General features: G+C 36.1%; 1 protein-coding gene across 1 annotated transcript in view; it reads left to right on the plus strand.

Annotated features, from left to right (window-relative positions):
- Nucleotides 1-15,536, plus strand: part of LOC149302557 (cadherin-18-like) — a 142,175-nt gene that overhangs the window by 114,353 nt on the left and 12,286 nt on the right. The window contains exons 7-8 of the mRNA XM_089482337.1: nucleotides 5,171-5,307; nucleotides 6,217-6,335. Coding sequence (XP_089338463.1) covers nucleotides 5,171-5,307; nucleotides 6,217-6,335 — 256 coding nt within the window. The remainder of the gene's footprint in view (nucleotides 1-5,170; nucleotides 5,308-6,216; nucleotides 6,336-15,536) is intronic.

Genomic DNA, 15,536 nt, shown 5'->3' on the forward strand with positions numbered 1-15,536 from the left:
AAATATATCCAATGAATTGCTTTTGTGCAGACTTTTTGGGGCCTCTCAATCCTTTTTTAAGGAAGGCCCTGAAACTTTGGTGAGAAGACAACTCATTGTTTATCTCTTCTAGGAAACATTGGTAGCACCATAACTGGTGAATTGCTGTTTCCCAGGAATCACGGAGCAAGGGTGTTTGGGCACGCTCATTTAGTATAGTATAGTATAGTAGGTTGAAAAAAGACTTCAGTCCATCAAGTTCAACATTTCCTGCCCAGGTTCTCCCTGCTCTCTGATTACAGCCTATTTCCCATCCTCTAGTCTAATTGGAGCTAACTTCACCTCTACATTTGCCTATACCCACCCACAAATGCAACATCAACCACGATAGATGGGGAGCTCCTAGCAGCCAACACTATGGGAAGTTCCCAGGTATTGTTGGCACAACTGTATCTAATCAAGAATTTCAAGTGTGTCTTGTATTTTTCTCATAACAGGACAAACGGTGATCCCTACTTAGGGTAATCCCCCTTATTCCAACCTCCTAAATTATTATATTTGCTGTTTATAGATTTGATGTTGATATGGTAACACTCTTTATTGTTTTGATGGCTTGTAGCTGTTTTGTTGTGTGTAAGGTATGAGTTGAAGTGTTATTTTCACCCAGTTTATAAAAAAAAAGGGGGCAAACAGGGCTGATACTTTATAATGAAGGTTGACAGTACAAAGCAATGACTTGGTGACATTGCAGATTATAGTCTGGTACAACCAAGTCGTACATAGAATTAATGTTTACACGGTTTCTTACTCTCTAGGAATTAATACCGAAATGACTAAGACCTGCAATACCACATATATAATAACACCCAGGGGTATAGATCTGCAACTGTTTAAGTGCCTACTTGAGAAAAGGAACTTGGCAGATAAAATGTGATACTCATAATCATAGCCAAGGAAAGGCACTAAAGTCTTTTGACAGTTACTTTATTTATATGGCTATTGATTGACTTAGAGGAATGGGCAACATTAAACATGAAGGAAGTTGCAATGTACAGGCATTATAAAGGAATCCATTTAAAACAGACTGGGAAACATGATCCAGATGAACTAGATTATCCAAATATGACAGCAAGCTATGTGCTGTTTAGCCATTTTTTTTAAATTATTTATTAACAACACTTTTAATTGTATGTAGGTAGCTGGTATCTAGGCTAGTATTATTTTATACTTTTTACTACCAAGTAACTTAATGTGTATATCTCAGTGATGGATAATCTCAGACTCCTACGTCATTTTAATAAATGCACAAGATGTTGCTTTTGTACTTTGTGAAGTCTTTCAAATACGTTGGAGAGTCTCGAGTCCCTGGTTGTGTCCAGTAAATTGTATTTATTACTTAAATATTGTTATATAGGAAAAAAAGGAATTTGACCTTCCTGATTCTTTAAAGGTTTATGATGCAATAATTATAGAGGGCCAGATAGCTCAATATACCAGGAGTAGACAATGAAGTTCTTGATTGGGCAATTAAGTATAAATTGGACTGTTATATTTAGAGAGGGATGGTAATCAAATTGACATTGTTTAAAGGTCAATCAAGAAACCAATCCTTGAAGGTATAGGTTTTTGACTAATGCCAGCAGAAGTCCTGAAGATACAGTGAACTACAACAGAATGACTTTGGTGTCTTTTCTGGTTAGTATTTTCTGTAACAGAAAATAAATAGTAATAACAATCTGGACATTTGATGTGGCACATAATAGAGATTTTCTCTGTAGATTAGTCACAAACAAGTAGTATTGCAGGATCCATTTTGTCTTTGTTTTCAAACTGAGAGCAGTAAAGCAGCATTAACATAATGAAAATACCCTTTGAAAAAGGTAATTTCGTAGTACATTTGGTAATTATATATATATATATATACTGTATGTATGTGTATATATAAATATAATTGTACTGTTCATAATCAGCACATTCTAGCTAAGTAAGATATGTTCCAAGCAGTAATAGTTTAAAAATAAGTAAATTTCACCTTGTTTGTGGACACACGGTGAGGAAAACAATTCTCTGAACCTTGCAACATGAATATTATTGAATGTCGAGAACAAATGTTTCTGATTTTCAAAGATTAAGGGCAATTAAATCCAAGTTATAACTCATAACACAAAGATACAAGGTTAAAACATGCCGAGTTGAATCAGGAATCAATAACGAAGAACTAACCACGGTGAAAAATGTAGGTTACATTAAGCCTAGCACGGTTGTCAATCAAGTGATGAAACCCTTAGCCCCAGATATATGGTGGTTATGTTTTTCAAATTAATTTTCAGCCCATAAAAATTATATGTAGGTGCTGGAGATACACATCTCATTCAAAGGTTTATCATTCGAATAATTGGATTGTATTAAGTTCTATAAAGAGCAAGAAGCATTATCCAGAATATTTCCACGAGCTAAAGATATGCTTGGCCCCATGCAATATATTATATCATAAATAACACGTTTATTGCAAGTTCAACTTTCCTTCATTTGTGACTGAAACAATTTCTGTCTGGAATATACAAAGCCATAACAGCCGCTCATTTTTTATGCAAGGAGGTGAAGGCTGACCAATATTGACAGCGTCAACACTAATCGCCTGAAAAGCACATATCGCTATACTTCAAATAATCCTGCAATGTGGGAAATATACAAAATCAGCAAAAACTACAAGCAGCCTCTACTCTGTTCAAATATATATATATATTGTAATGGTATGGTGAGGTAGGACCCCGGATGGCGGTGTGGGCCAGGCCAAACAGAAACCAGAAAGTCAGAGAACCAACCGGGTCAGACAGGTAATCAGGATAAGCCAAATCAGAATCCAGAGACGAGGTCAACAAGCCGAATCAATACCAGACGAGCAGGAATCAGGAGCCGAATCAGGAGACAGGAACGAGGTCAACAAGCCAAGTCAAACCGGAGCAGTCAGTCACAATTTAATGCGCAAGCAAGTAGCAAAAATACTCCAACCAAGGGTGATCCAGAAGAGGAAGTCCGGGTTTAAATAGGGAGAGGAGGAGGCATGTCCTGCATGAAGAGGTTACCCGAAGTTAGAAGGGCATATTACAAATGTAACGTGCAATATTAAGTTTTGACCACACGGTGGCGCGTGGTCGGCCTGTGGTGAAGACGCCGACCTGGTAGCGGTGGTACTTGCTGCCCGGGAAGCCGCCTGAGGAGGAAGCGTCGCGGGAGCAGCCATGGAGCGGGACCGGAGAGGCAGGTAAGTCCTTACATATATTCCTTAAAATATCCTAATTTTACATGTCAACAACCACCCCTACTGCAATAGAACAGACCTCCACTGATTTTACAGCTTCCTGTGCAAGTTGGGGACATAATATGATCTCTCAAACCAGCCCATGATCCCAATGCCCCCAAAACCTCAAAAGTGTACAATGGGGTCAGGGCTGTCATCAAAATCTTGGGGCCCATCACAAACCTTCTGCCAGTCTGGACAGATAAGATAGAAACACTTCACCTATATATACTTCTTCAGAATAAAGGTGATTTATCTGGACAAATCACCAAGGGTCTGACACATTCCTTTTCAATATATAGCATTACATTATAACGATCAAAAGGTTGCATAACAGAAAGAAGTGTGTATTACTATATTAATAAGTACACGCAAATGGACATGCAAACATATTCACCGATACTAAAAGAAATGTTAACATGAACTTTAGCTTACTTAAGAATGTATTTTCTAAGTAAATCAAACAGGTCGAGAGCTGTTGTCTTCAATCATTCCAGACTCTGCTATTGTGTAACAATTTCTGTTCCCATTCTGAACCTTCTCAAGGTTTCATTTTTCTTTTTTCAAGAATCAAGGGCGGTTTGCTAAAGTCATTTAGTCCTGTAGTCAGTTCAATGACAATAGCAGCTCTATAAATCAACTGCTGCTTTACTAGAATCTCTTAATATGCCAGAATTCTGTTATTGGGAGCACTTCATCAAATGAGAACTCAAACCTTTAGTAATGTCGACAAAGGAAGGTATTGGTTGAAGCAATGTTTTCTTGTTATTCTTGTACAAAACACCAGTCATGTTTTTTACATTGATTATTATAATGTTATTATTATATTTTTTATATATGTACTGGCAGGGACATTACCCTGCTGGTATACAGAAGCTCACAAACAACAGCTTTGAGTGTCACCGGTCATCATGACGCAGCATTGCTGTTGGTGCACTAACCAATGAAGTATAACAGCACACAATGTGAATGCTGGTTACGCTACCATGCTGCTAGAATGTCTGAATTCCTAGCTGAATCCCTATCATTCTCTTCTGGTGGTGTCAATGTTGGCTCATCACAGAAGTATCAAAACCACGCTGCACCCTTGTTTTATTAAGGCATAAGCTCGCAAGGCATGTTTTTCATTTTTATTTAAACCCATTTTAGGTTTTTATTCTTTTTGTGTGTTTTTTTCTATGAAAAATAAGTATGATCCTTGATTCCTCACAGATGGTGTTTTGAGGAGCTTCATTATATCCGCTTTTAAAATTTGAACAGTTTGCTGCCTATGAACTTTATTTATTTTCCACAGGTTTTATCTTCATTAATTCATTCAAAGGTTTTAGTATAAAATGAACGTATTAAATGTATCTATAGCGTGTGTTTGTTTTGCCACCAGATTATCTGTTTTGTAAATATTTATCTGAAATTTTTTTTATTATTTTGATATTGTAATTTAATATTTTAGTAGACCTAAGAGCAATTATCAGCAATATAATTATTTCCATACTACCTTTACAAAGCCAACAATCAGCAACTTAATTCATAGAAGCTATAACTATGCAAGAATAATAATGTGATTCATTTAACAGGAAGTTAGTAGGACTGCTCCTGGTATGACCACTGTTTTATTCTGACCTGGTTACCCCTGTTCAGTTCAGTTTTGTGCAACTTCTCATAACTCTGCCTAGTAGAAACATCAGTACCCTGCTGGCCGCAAAAAACTCAATATATGTAAGGGGCCATTTTTTTTAGGTGAGTACTATATTTCAATGGTAGTGTATAGGAGTGAAATCTGCAAATAAGGTCCTATCACAATGGCGTTAGACTACAGGTCAAATGCAAATATTGAAACGTGGATGTTATACATTTGCTCACCATTTTATTTATTGTATTCTACTGTAACAGATATTTTATTGATAACAACTTGCAAGAGGACAAAGTTTTTCTGATTGACTCAGATAATGGGGCTATTAGGACAGCACAACCCTTGGATCGCGAGGAAATCCCATGTTACAATATCACTGTTACTGCTTCTGAAACAGGTAGATACTATAAACCTTGAGTGCCACTGTCATACGTGCTATGGTAGAAGTCTACAGTACATTGTGTGTGACTGTGTGGATGAATAAGGAGAAAATATAAATCATCGGTAAAAACTCTGGGAATTGTTCCTTTAAGAAGTCAATGGTATATAAAGCTAAGCCAGACAACAGAACGGGTCTCAAATCTATTAGCAAAGTCAGTATTGCCAGCTCCTGGCTGACAAATGTAATGTATTAGTGTTTACTGTACGCTAAAAGGGATTTTAATAACCACATATATGGCAGCGCTGACACAACAGGAGAAATCTTTCTGTTTTACAGAGACCTTGTATTGTTTGATGTTAGCACGATCCCATCAGGGTTTCACTTCACTATTAATAGTGATCCATGGGGTCCAGTGACATCTAAAAAAGTCAGGGGAAAAAAAAAGCAAATGTTGAAAAATGTGTAAGAAAAACACGTAACCCCCCCCCCCCCCCCAGTATTTTCATTTAAGATGTTTGAGGAGTCTTATAATAAGGTGCAGTTTATAGTCTGAACAATATGTTATGTATTCAATTACCCTTTAAAATCTCCAGGAGAAATGTATGCATAGTTTTATCCATTTTCTCACGTTGTGATGCTTATCCATATATCTAAAGCATGCAGGGATTCCATCAGTATCAACCTATGCCATGGTTCCCACCTTATCCAGCATGTTAATCTCACAAGTTGCTGGCAAGCATCATAGATGAATGACAATGGCAACACTAGTCCATTGTGGAAAATATATACGAATACATTTATATATATAGTGGCAGAAAGTGTTATAAATCTTATAAATCCTTGAATTTTAATATTAAAAAATGTAAAGTGAATAAAGCATTTATTTTACTAGGTCATTCATGAGTATTACACTTTGTTTTTCAGACAACCCTACACTGGCAAGTTACGTTTCTGTTCTCATCAAAGTCCTAGACGTCAATGACAATCCACCACATGTCGTAATTGAAGAAATTGTTGTTTGTGAAAATAGCAGAGCTGGCCAGGTATAACTAATGCCTTCAACATTTTTAGTTTGCTTAATAATGACATTTGGCTATGGATAGATTTTATGTACTGTAAAATAATGCCTATTAAGCATTATCGTAGGAAGGCATGGGTGACATTGTTTTCACAGACAGATTCACAGATGTCAAATTAACAGAGGTTCTAGTTGATTCGTCTACAGTTTCTGACTTGTATCTCAAAAATGTGCTCTTGAAGATCATCTTTGAAAATGTATATTTTATTATATAATGTGATAATATATTGATTGTTTATCATGCAGTTCGGACTGGTACACCTTTTCTTCTTTATTGCAACAAGCTTAAACAAAAGTGTATTACTGTTCCAGATTAGCTTTGTTGGCCATGGTAAATATCCTCATTGTTCTACTAGAGCACAGTGAAGACATTTGAAGTTAGACACAAACTGGAATTCTAGTTTTCACTTCACAGGAATGCTGTTATTGTTTTCTTTTCACTAAATGTTCCCCAACCCTTTCTTTTTGTATCATGGAATAATGTGACTATGGATAGTCCCATAATAAGGGATGTAGTTTGCATGTTGTTTCCATGCCCGCTGCTCCTGTTACTTGAAAGCAAGGTAATCTGCAGAAAAACCAAAAAAATGAACAGTGTAAGAGCATTTTCTTTGGCAGATTAGATTTTTTTATTTCCATATTTTTTATGGAAAATTCACTGGCCAAAGATTTTCTCATGGGAGGTGTTACACATTTGGCTTTTTTTATCAGGGAACTTCACTCATACATGATTGAGACTGACTAATGGAGCCAAACAGAATTAACTTCTATTATACAAAATGTGGAAGAATAATAACTAGTACTTTTCTGATATATCCCAGAGGATATATTACTTTAGGTAGGACCTTAACAATGTGATTTAAGGTCCAGATCATGGGAAGAAATGAGCTGGTAATTGTTTTCTGTTATTTTGCACCTATATTACACTTTTCCTCATCTGACATGTAACCTTGTAGCAAGTTCCTTGCACAGAAAGTGGCTCCAAAGATACGTTAACATATTTATGTAAATGTCTCTACGCTGCCAAACCTGATGTATTCTGCCAGACATGTGGCTGAACATGTCATTGATTCTAGAACCAGCGAAGTCAGTCTGCCCTTGCTTAAGCTTTGTACTATATTGCTGAGGATAATTTATTTTGGATTCACGTGCTGTTATAATTCACATGCAAATTTGAAATGCCAGCTCTTGTAGATTTCTGACAGCTAATAAGACCTGACTAGTATTTATGGCATATTTATATGATAAGTTATTACAGGAACAGTACCCATTGGTAATTTGTAGTAAGGGTTACTCTGAAAGTAATTTTTGCTAACATTACAACATCTACACTGTAGTTGTACTCTAGAATGTTAACCTGCGTAGCTTTTTACTGATGGAAATCATACTGGAAGTGGTACAGTGAATTTGAGTGCAAGCTTTCAAGACAACTTAGGTCTCTTTTAAGGCGTTATAGGAAACACATCAAGTTCTTCATTTCTTAGTCTCAGTTTTTCTAGCACATGATTTTTTCTATTTAGAGTGATTCCGACTAAGCTGTGCAAGATGACAGGAAGACATAATTATATGTTTCCTGTGGATAATCACACCTCATTTACAAATCGTATCAATGTAAGAAAATGAGTTGTGCAAGTTTTGAAATTAATTATATAGACTGATTGTGAAGTAAACCACGTTGGATTATTTTTCTGTATATTTGTCATCAATTAAGTGCAAGCATAGAAAAATGCAACAGTATTTATTCACAAACGATGTTTTTTAACCTGATTTTTGAATTTGTCCATTTAATCAATTTGATTTTTAATGAACAGTTCAAGCCATAAAAAACTTTTTTTGTGTCATAGAAATGCATATAGTAATTTGACAGCAGGTAAGAACCATTCGGTCTATTTAGTCTGTCCATTTTCCCTGATATAAAGATTCAAGCCTTAATCAGTCCTTAGTATCTGTCACCTACTCACTGGTCCACCGTCGGGACCAACTGTTGTCCAAACACCACTTAAGGAATCCTCCTCCAGCCATTTTCACCAATACATCCCACTCCTCTTTTGCTGCTTCTCCAGTGTCTTATTACTACAGTGGCTGGCTGCATACTACAAGATGTAGTGTACATCCGGAACGGAGTGATGTCACTCCTTTTGAATTTTGGAAATTTGCATTTGTTGTCTTTTCTCCTTCTCTGCTCTATAGAAGCCTCAGAAACTCATTACACCTGGCTCTCTGATGGTCATACCTATGCTAATGTCCTAGTGCATTTATTACAATTGTTTCTCTTTTCTGGCTCCCTGACCTCTTATAATGTCTATGGTGCAAGGTATACAAATTTACAAACTGTGATAATCAAGGAAAACTAAAATTGCCTTTGGAGTTAAGAAGAGTATTTTTTTCTTTCAAACAATACAGCTATAGTGTTTTTTTAGTTTTCTTGATTAGCAACTTAATAGATTCTTGAGGGTGTTATTTTGTTTCAACCTATTGAACTATATAGCTAAATACATTGGTGTATTTGGTGAAAAACACAGATGGCAAACTGTCTATCAATCACCACCATTGTTTAGATTACTATTATACATTTTCACTGTGATTAATAGTCCCCGTTAGTAAATATGGCCCTGTCCTTTTCAAAAATCATGTGTGGTATTTCCAGACAGACATTTTTTTTCTTCATAATGTCACATAACATAAGCAAGTGATGAATGTTAGACTGAACTTTGAGTTCTAACATTGAGTTGTAAATATCTTGAAGATAAGAAATGTTTAAAGAGCATGTTTTTTACATATTTTAGTTTGGAATACAGAAATTCTATATAATTCAGATATTTTAAACTTGCTATATTCTAAAGGTCGTACAATGTCGTATTGACAAGAACAACACAAATCATAGAAGTTCTTAGTAGGGGAATTAGTGGAGGTAACGGCAAAAAGAAATGAAAGGTTATGCATGATTTAATGTTCTTAGGCATTTGTAATGACTGGACATTACCAAATATCCTGTCTTATTTCTGCTATAGGAAGGAAATCACTGGCCCTTCAAACAATTAGTAATAAAACCTCAAAATACAGACATAATATTTCCTTAACCCCTTTACGACAATTGACGGTCCGTGCACGTTATGCAAAAACATTCAGTTAGCAACAATTGACGTGCCATGGCTTTAAACAGGTGTAGAACGTGATCTACGTTCGCGTTCTCCACCCAAACAGCGTTGCTGTAATTCTGTGATGTCGAGGCATTCAGCAACACCAAGATCCGCATCAAGGGCCATGTCTGGACCCTCCCCAAGGCGTCAACATCCGCCATACACTGTTGATTCGACTCCGTAACTAAAGTGGTATTGCTGCGAGGCATTCAGCGACACCGAACACCCACCCCAAGACGCGGAACGATCCAGAGTGATTTTGTGTCCTTTAAAAAAAAAAAAAAGAACATGGAAAAGTTTCAAGGACCCTCCTGAGAACTCTGGCTCTCCTTGCAGGTTAAATACAGGTACTGCATTCAACCATGCAGGTCAATGTGATTAGTAAAATAAATGTAAAAAAAAAATAAAAAGTAAAAAAAAAAAATGGTAACATGTAGAAATAATTTTCCACTGATGGTGGTAGAATTAGTGCATGGAAAGAATTTAAATACTAGCATTTGAAATACCCTGGGTTGTCTAGCCTTCAACATAAATGGTTTGATGGGGTAAATTACATTAACCAGCTTCAAACATACCCGAAATAGCACATGGAGGAAGAATTACCAGATTTGGAAAAAAAAAATTGAAATTGCAAAACACTTATTGCCCCATAATGGATATAGAGAGGACAGGAATAGAAAAGAGGGAGCAATTTGTCCCAGAAGTGTTATCTGGAAACCTGACATGCATTGTGCTGATCTACATGATAATGTCATGTAATTACAATGTCTAGCAGTGCCATATGCTCAGCATTGGCAGAAGACTTGTGCATGTATTTCCAGACAACAAATTCCATTTGTTTTGAGAATCGTGGGAAAGGGTACCTCCAGAGGCTGTGCCCCTTTGTCTGTCTTCGTGCTGGGCAGCTACACTTCTAATCTTGAATCTTCTTGTTCTTCAGTCAGTTTTCTTCTCTCTTTTGTATTCTTCTGGTCCTCGAAAATGGGGCAGAGGACATGACCTCCTGGTGAACTTCTGCAAAATGGCTTCAATCAGGGGAGAGGATTTGCCCAGAACCTCCAACGCAATTTATGTATCAACCCCAGCGCAGTATACAGAAAATTATCAAAGTACTACTGACTAACACCTGTTAAGTGCTTCTCTACATTAAGGGGAATGTATAACTTCATTAATTGATTTTCTTGTATGAGTTCATGCATCCTACACAGGGGCATACCTTAATATATGTGCCCCCCCCCCTACACACACTTTCAAAATAAAAAATGTTTGCAAGAATATTTTTTGTGCAAATTTGTAAACTATATGTCAACTGAAAAAAATGTAGAAATAGGAAAAATAAATAAGTTTAAATAAACAATTACTGAACAGATAATACTGTTTTCTATAACAACAAACCCCACAAAAACACAGGTCCAAGCTGACGACTCATTCTATTTACATACTCTACCTTCAAGCCTCCATTTCTGCAAATTAATCAATGACTTCATCAAACCAATATTCAATCACTATACTGAGGCAGTGGAACAGCATAACTTTCATTACTATACACTGTGCCAGTCACAGATTGTTATATAGCTTAACTCCCATTCATATATACTGGGCCAGAAATTGATGGTGGTACAGCATAACTCCCATCACTGTATACTGAGTCAGGCGCTGATGGTGCTACACCTTAACTCCCATCAGTTTATATTGAGCCACGCACTGATGGTGCTACCATAACTGAAAGATAAGAGAGGGCTGCACTGCTTGAGGTATACCGTGTTTCCCCGAAAATAAGACATACCCATAAAATAAGCCGTAGCAGGATTTCTAAGCATTTGCGCAATATAAGCCATACCCCGAAAATAAGACATAGTGATATGCGTGGCTATGCAGTGTACCGGCGCGGAGCGGTAAAGAAGACGGGCAGCCCTTCTCATCTGCCGCATCGTGACAGCTGCTATCTCGGAGGTGACTGGAGAGGTGCGGGCAGCCCCATCAGGTCCCAGTCCCCTGTCAGTCGTTCTAAGCTGAGGCATAGAGGGAGACATAGAAAGCGAAAGTATAAGTCTCCTCAGTGAAGTGAGGAGCAGGACGCTCTGCTTTAGGTATTGTGTGTCCTCAGGGGGAAGAAGTAAAGCTGTGGCTGCCGTTTTACTCAGCACTGTGGTTTTCTCTCCCCCAGCACCAACCAGCAACAGTCTGTGGGTCTCTCTCATTGTTGTACCATACTGCAAAAGTATCTTAGCTGTTCGTGCAGTGTTCTTTTGGATATAATAGTGTTTGCTAAAGTATTGTATAGCACAGATGGACATATTGTTTCTGTTTAATTGGTAAACGTAATTTTGGCTCATTCAGTAAGTAGCTTGTGCTGACAGTGCAGTGGCTATTAGGCATTTAAATATATATCCTCTCCCAAGTCAACTTGCATGAACCCACAGAGTCCGCTTAGAGATGACGGTTGATAGAGCAGTGAAAGCTGTGATAACTTTGCTGACTGTCAATCTCTCTTGCTTATATCCCTGTCATTGCAGCCCTTTATTTCAACATCATTGATCCTGTCTGTGTTATTATCTGGTTGATTTATGTCAATGCTACGCTTAGCTTCATAACTTTTGCACCACTGTAGGACAAAATACAAATGAAGGGCAACCGTTACAGATAGGAAAATGTAATGTGATTCTGAAATATGAAAAATTAGATAATGGATTTACACTTATATATGTGAATGTATGACTAGAAAAGTTGATGTGATGTTTTTTGCTTGAACTGTAGGTAAAAACATGTTTTCATCCCCCTTAAGTCATGATTTTATGCCATCTGACTGAAGGCAAGACTCTGTACAAGCAACTGATGCCTTCCCGCTTGCAATGACAGCTGCTTACATTACATGCATAATGGGTACTCACGTTGTTAGGGGTGAGCAGACATCAGACAGCTTTATAGCATTTTAAAATACATAATAAAATCCCCCCTATTGGTGACAGTTGTCCTTTAATAAAGTGTGTAGCAACAATCCATCTGGAATAACATCAGTATCTTGAATTTTTTTTGTCCCCCTATGTTTTATTGCCTTTGCATCTGTCCCTACACAGAACTACAAGTCCCTTTAGAGTGAACAGTGCGTCAACATAGAATTCATTGAATACTATAATACGTGTTTCTTTGCTGTCATGTCAGGGATTGCTCGTATATTATGTGTTGTGACATTAGAAAATTGCTAGAAACACAGCTGATGCTATTTAATATATTCATGCAATACAACTTTGTTGTTGTAGGGGTTTTTTTCCTGTGGTCTCTCATTTTAAAGCCTGATTTTAAAACAATCCTTTTCAAAAATATATTTGTAGAATACTGATTTTTAAGAATTTCTTAGGCCTATATATAAATAAATAAAAAGCTCAAATTATATATAAATTAAAAAAAATACCATTCTGAAAAAATGTATGTTGATTAATTATTTTTAGGTAGGGGACGAAGAATACTTTATGATCAAGTTAAAGTGTGGAGGTATTTGTTTGATCCGCCTGTTACAAGGTGACGGTACAATCTTCAGGCTGTGGACATGTGTGCATGTGCAGTATTGTATTCGTACAGATTAGTTTTCTAAAATGTAATGTCAATATATGTAAATAGAAGTGTAGTTGAACTATTGTCATTTGGAGCAGATCCAGATTACCTCAACCATATAAATAACTATAATGAACTACATTTTATTTTTTTTTACATTTAATTAAAGGACTGAGTGCTGTTTTCACAGGCCAGGGAAAATAATATGGATTTTTGCTTTAATGTGTGAAATAATTTTGTTGAAGGGAATATAACCCATGGCTGGCATAGAATCATGGGATTTGCTGTTTTTAAAACATCTGTTAAGCTGCAGGTTATCTACCTCTGGTGAATAGGTTTAGGATAAACACTTACCATATTATTCAAATGTAAGCAATAAAATAAAAGACAAAGGTGGATGACAGGTGTTATATTGAAACTAAGTAGAGAATTGGTTTCCGAGCTCCATTTTGTACTAAAATTGTAGATCCATATGATATAATCTAGAAAACTCCTGAATTCCTACTTAATTACATTATATGATTTGAGAAGGTGAGTTAGAAGTGTAAAAAATAGAAATCACAAACAGCACATGGATCTGGACAAATAAAAACTTGAAAACTACCACAAGCTGTGTTAATTAATGTTTTTTTTAATGTTTAATGTCAAAGTATATTTTAAATGTCTGCAAATTAATTAGTTGTCAGCGTTTTATGATAGTTGGATGTGTGGATGTAATTTAACTAAAAATACATGTAAACGCATATTTGCAAGCCGATAAGTGCTTAAACATACAATGTTTTAGGATACAAAACATAATTAATTATAGATTAATTAAATGTTTCCTTATACCTTTCAGCTGGTAGCCGCAAAGCTACAGTTTGAAGAACTGTGATACAAATACATTTGGGGGGGAGTATATTATCTTGTAACAAGAGTGCCATTTTAAGCAGAAAAATATCTCTGTTTCAACATCATTTGTTCAGTGTCTTTAGATGCACTTGAGTGATGGTAGGCCATAAAGCTAGAACACTGAATACAAATGTTTATACTTTAAGAAATATATAATGCCTAAGTTTAGGAATCTAACAACTCCAGCACCATGTTGGCTAAGAGTTAAAAAAGGATTTTGTCTTGATACACTCAACGGAGTGCTTAAGGAGGGTGTGAGCGTAGCATGCCTTCATTAAACTCAATAGAGTTGACCAATTTGACAACCAACTTCACTGCCAGCTCAGATGACTAATATAACAGACTTCAAAATCAGGTTGACTAGTAAAACTAAATGATCATCTCAGCTACAATTACATTAAAATTGGTTGTAAACTTGGCCCAACAAGGAGTACCATTAACTGCCCAACTAGAAAGCACAAAAGTCAATATTTAACTCAACTTCCTGTGGGTTAACTTGTTGCTGTTTAAGTCTGTAACTCAACTGACAGCTTGGACCTCACTGAACTGGTCCTGTTTAACTGGTGTCAGTTTAAAAAGGATCAACTGACTAACTAACTCAGATCTACTTAACATTGCTCACAAAAGTTTGTTCTCAAAAAAGCAGAGTTTCTGTCGAATTGTCATTACCTTTACTCTACTCTCAGCTCTACTGATGTTATGTTGAACTTTATGTTTCTCAGTCAAGTTTACAAGTCTTGTGTCAACACACTGCCTCACAAAAAGTCAAGTTGAAGGTTACTTTAACTTAAGTTAGGACCTCAATTAAACAAACTCAAATGTATTCTAGTTATAGAATACATTGACAGTCAGGTTGACTTTTGCTATTAGTTCCTTTTTTTTATCAACAAACTTGTTTGAGACTTAAATGTCAACACAACCTTAAATGTCAACACAACCTTTGTAAATATACCCTTACATCCTATCGTAAGTTTAAGTGAGTCTTCCTGTATATATCAGTGTTTTAATTTGTTAAATGACACATGCTATGGTCACATCTTGATCTTTCATTGGGTAAGAATGGGTTTCCATCAGTGACTTGTGCTGGTGGTTAAGAACCTCCTTCTGCTTGCACCTGACAGGCAGTGATCTGGTTCCATTATTTGCGCTCCATACTTTATTCTAAATGTTACGCTGCCTAATATGGCTGTAAGTACCAACCATAGATGAATGTCCTGGGCATATAATGATCTTAAAGACTCACGACAAATTAACAAACACACTTTGAGATTTGTAAACAAAAAAGTTAAAACTATGAAATACGTTTCAACATTTTTGCCCTTCTTGATGTATGTCATATTAAATACACATTTATATTATATTAGGTGTTATAAATATATATATATATATATATATATATATATATATATATATATATATATATATACTGTATATTAGGAAGATTTTCAATGTGTGCCCTAAAAAAGAATTAGCCATTTTAAAGAAGTAGGAAAATTACTGAGAAAGATGCTGAAAATTCTGAAAACACTTTTGCCCTCAAATCTAGAAAATTGAGTTTTGTATTGAGTTTGTCTACCACGATT

Source organism: Sceloporus occidentalis, unplaced genomic scaffold, assembly GCF_023333645.1.
Source record: "Sceloporus occidentalis isolate IW3139 unplaced genomic scaffold, rSceOcc1.0.p SCAF_18, whole genome shotgun sequence".
NCBI lineage: Eukaryota > Metazoa > Chordata > Lepidosauria > Squamata > Phrynosomatidae > Sceloporus > Sceloporus occidentalis.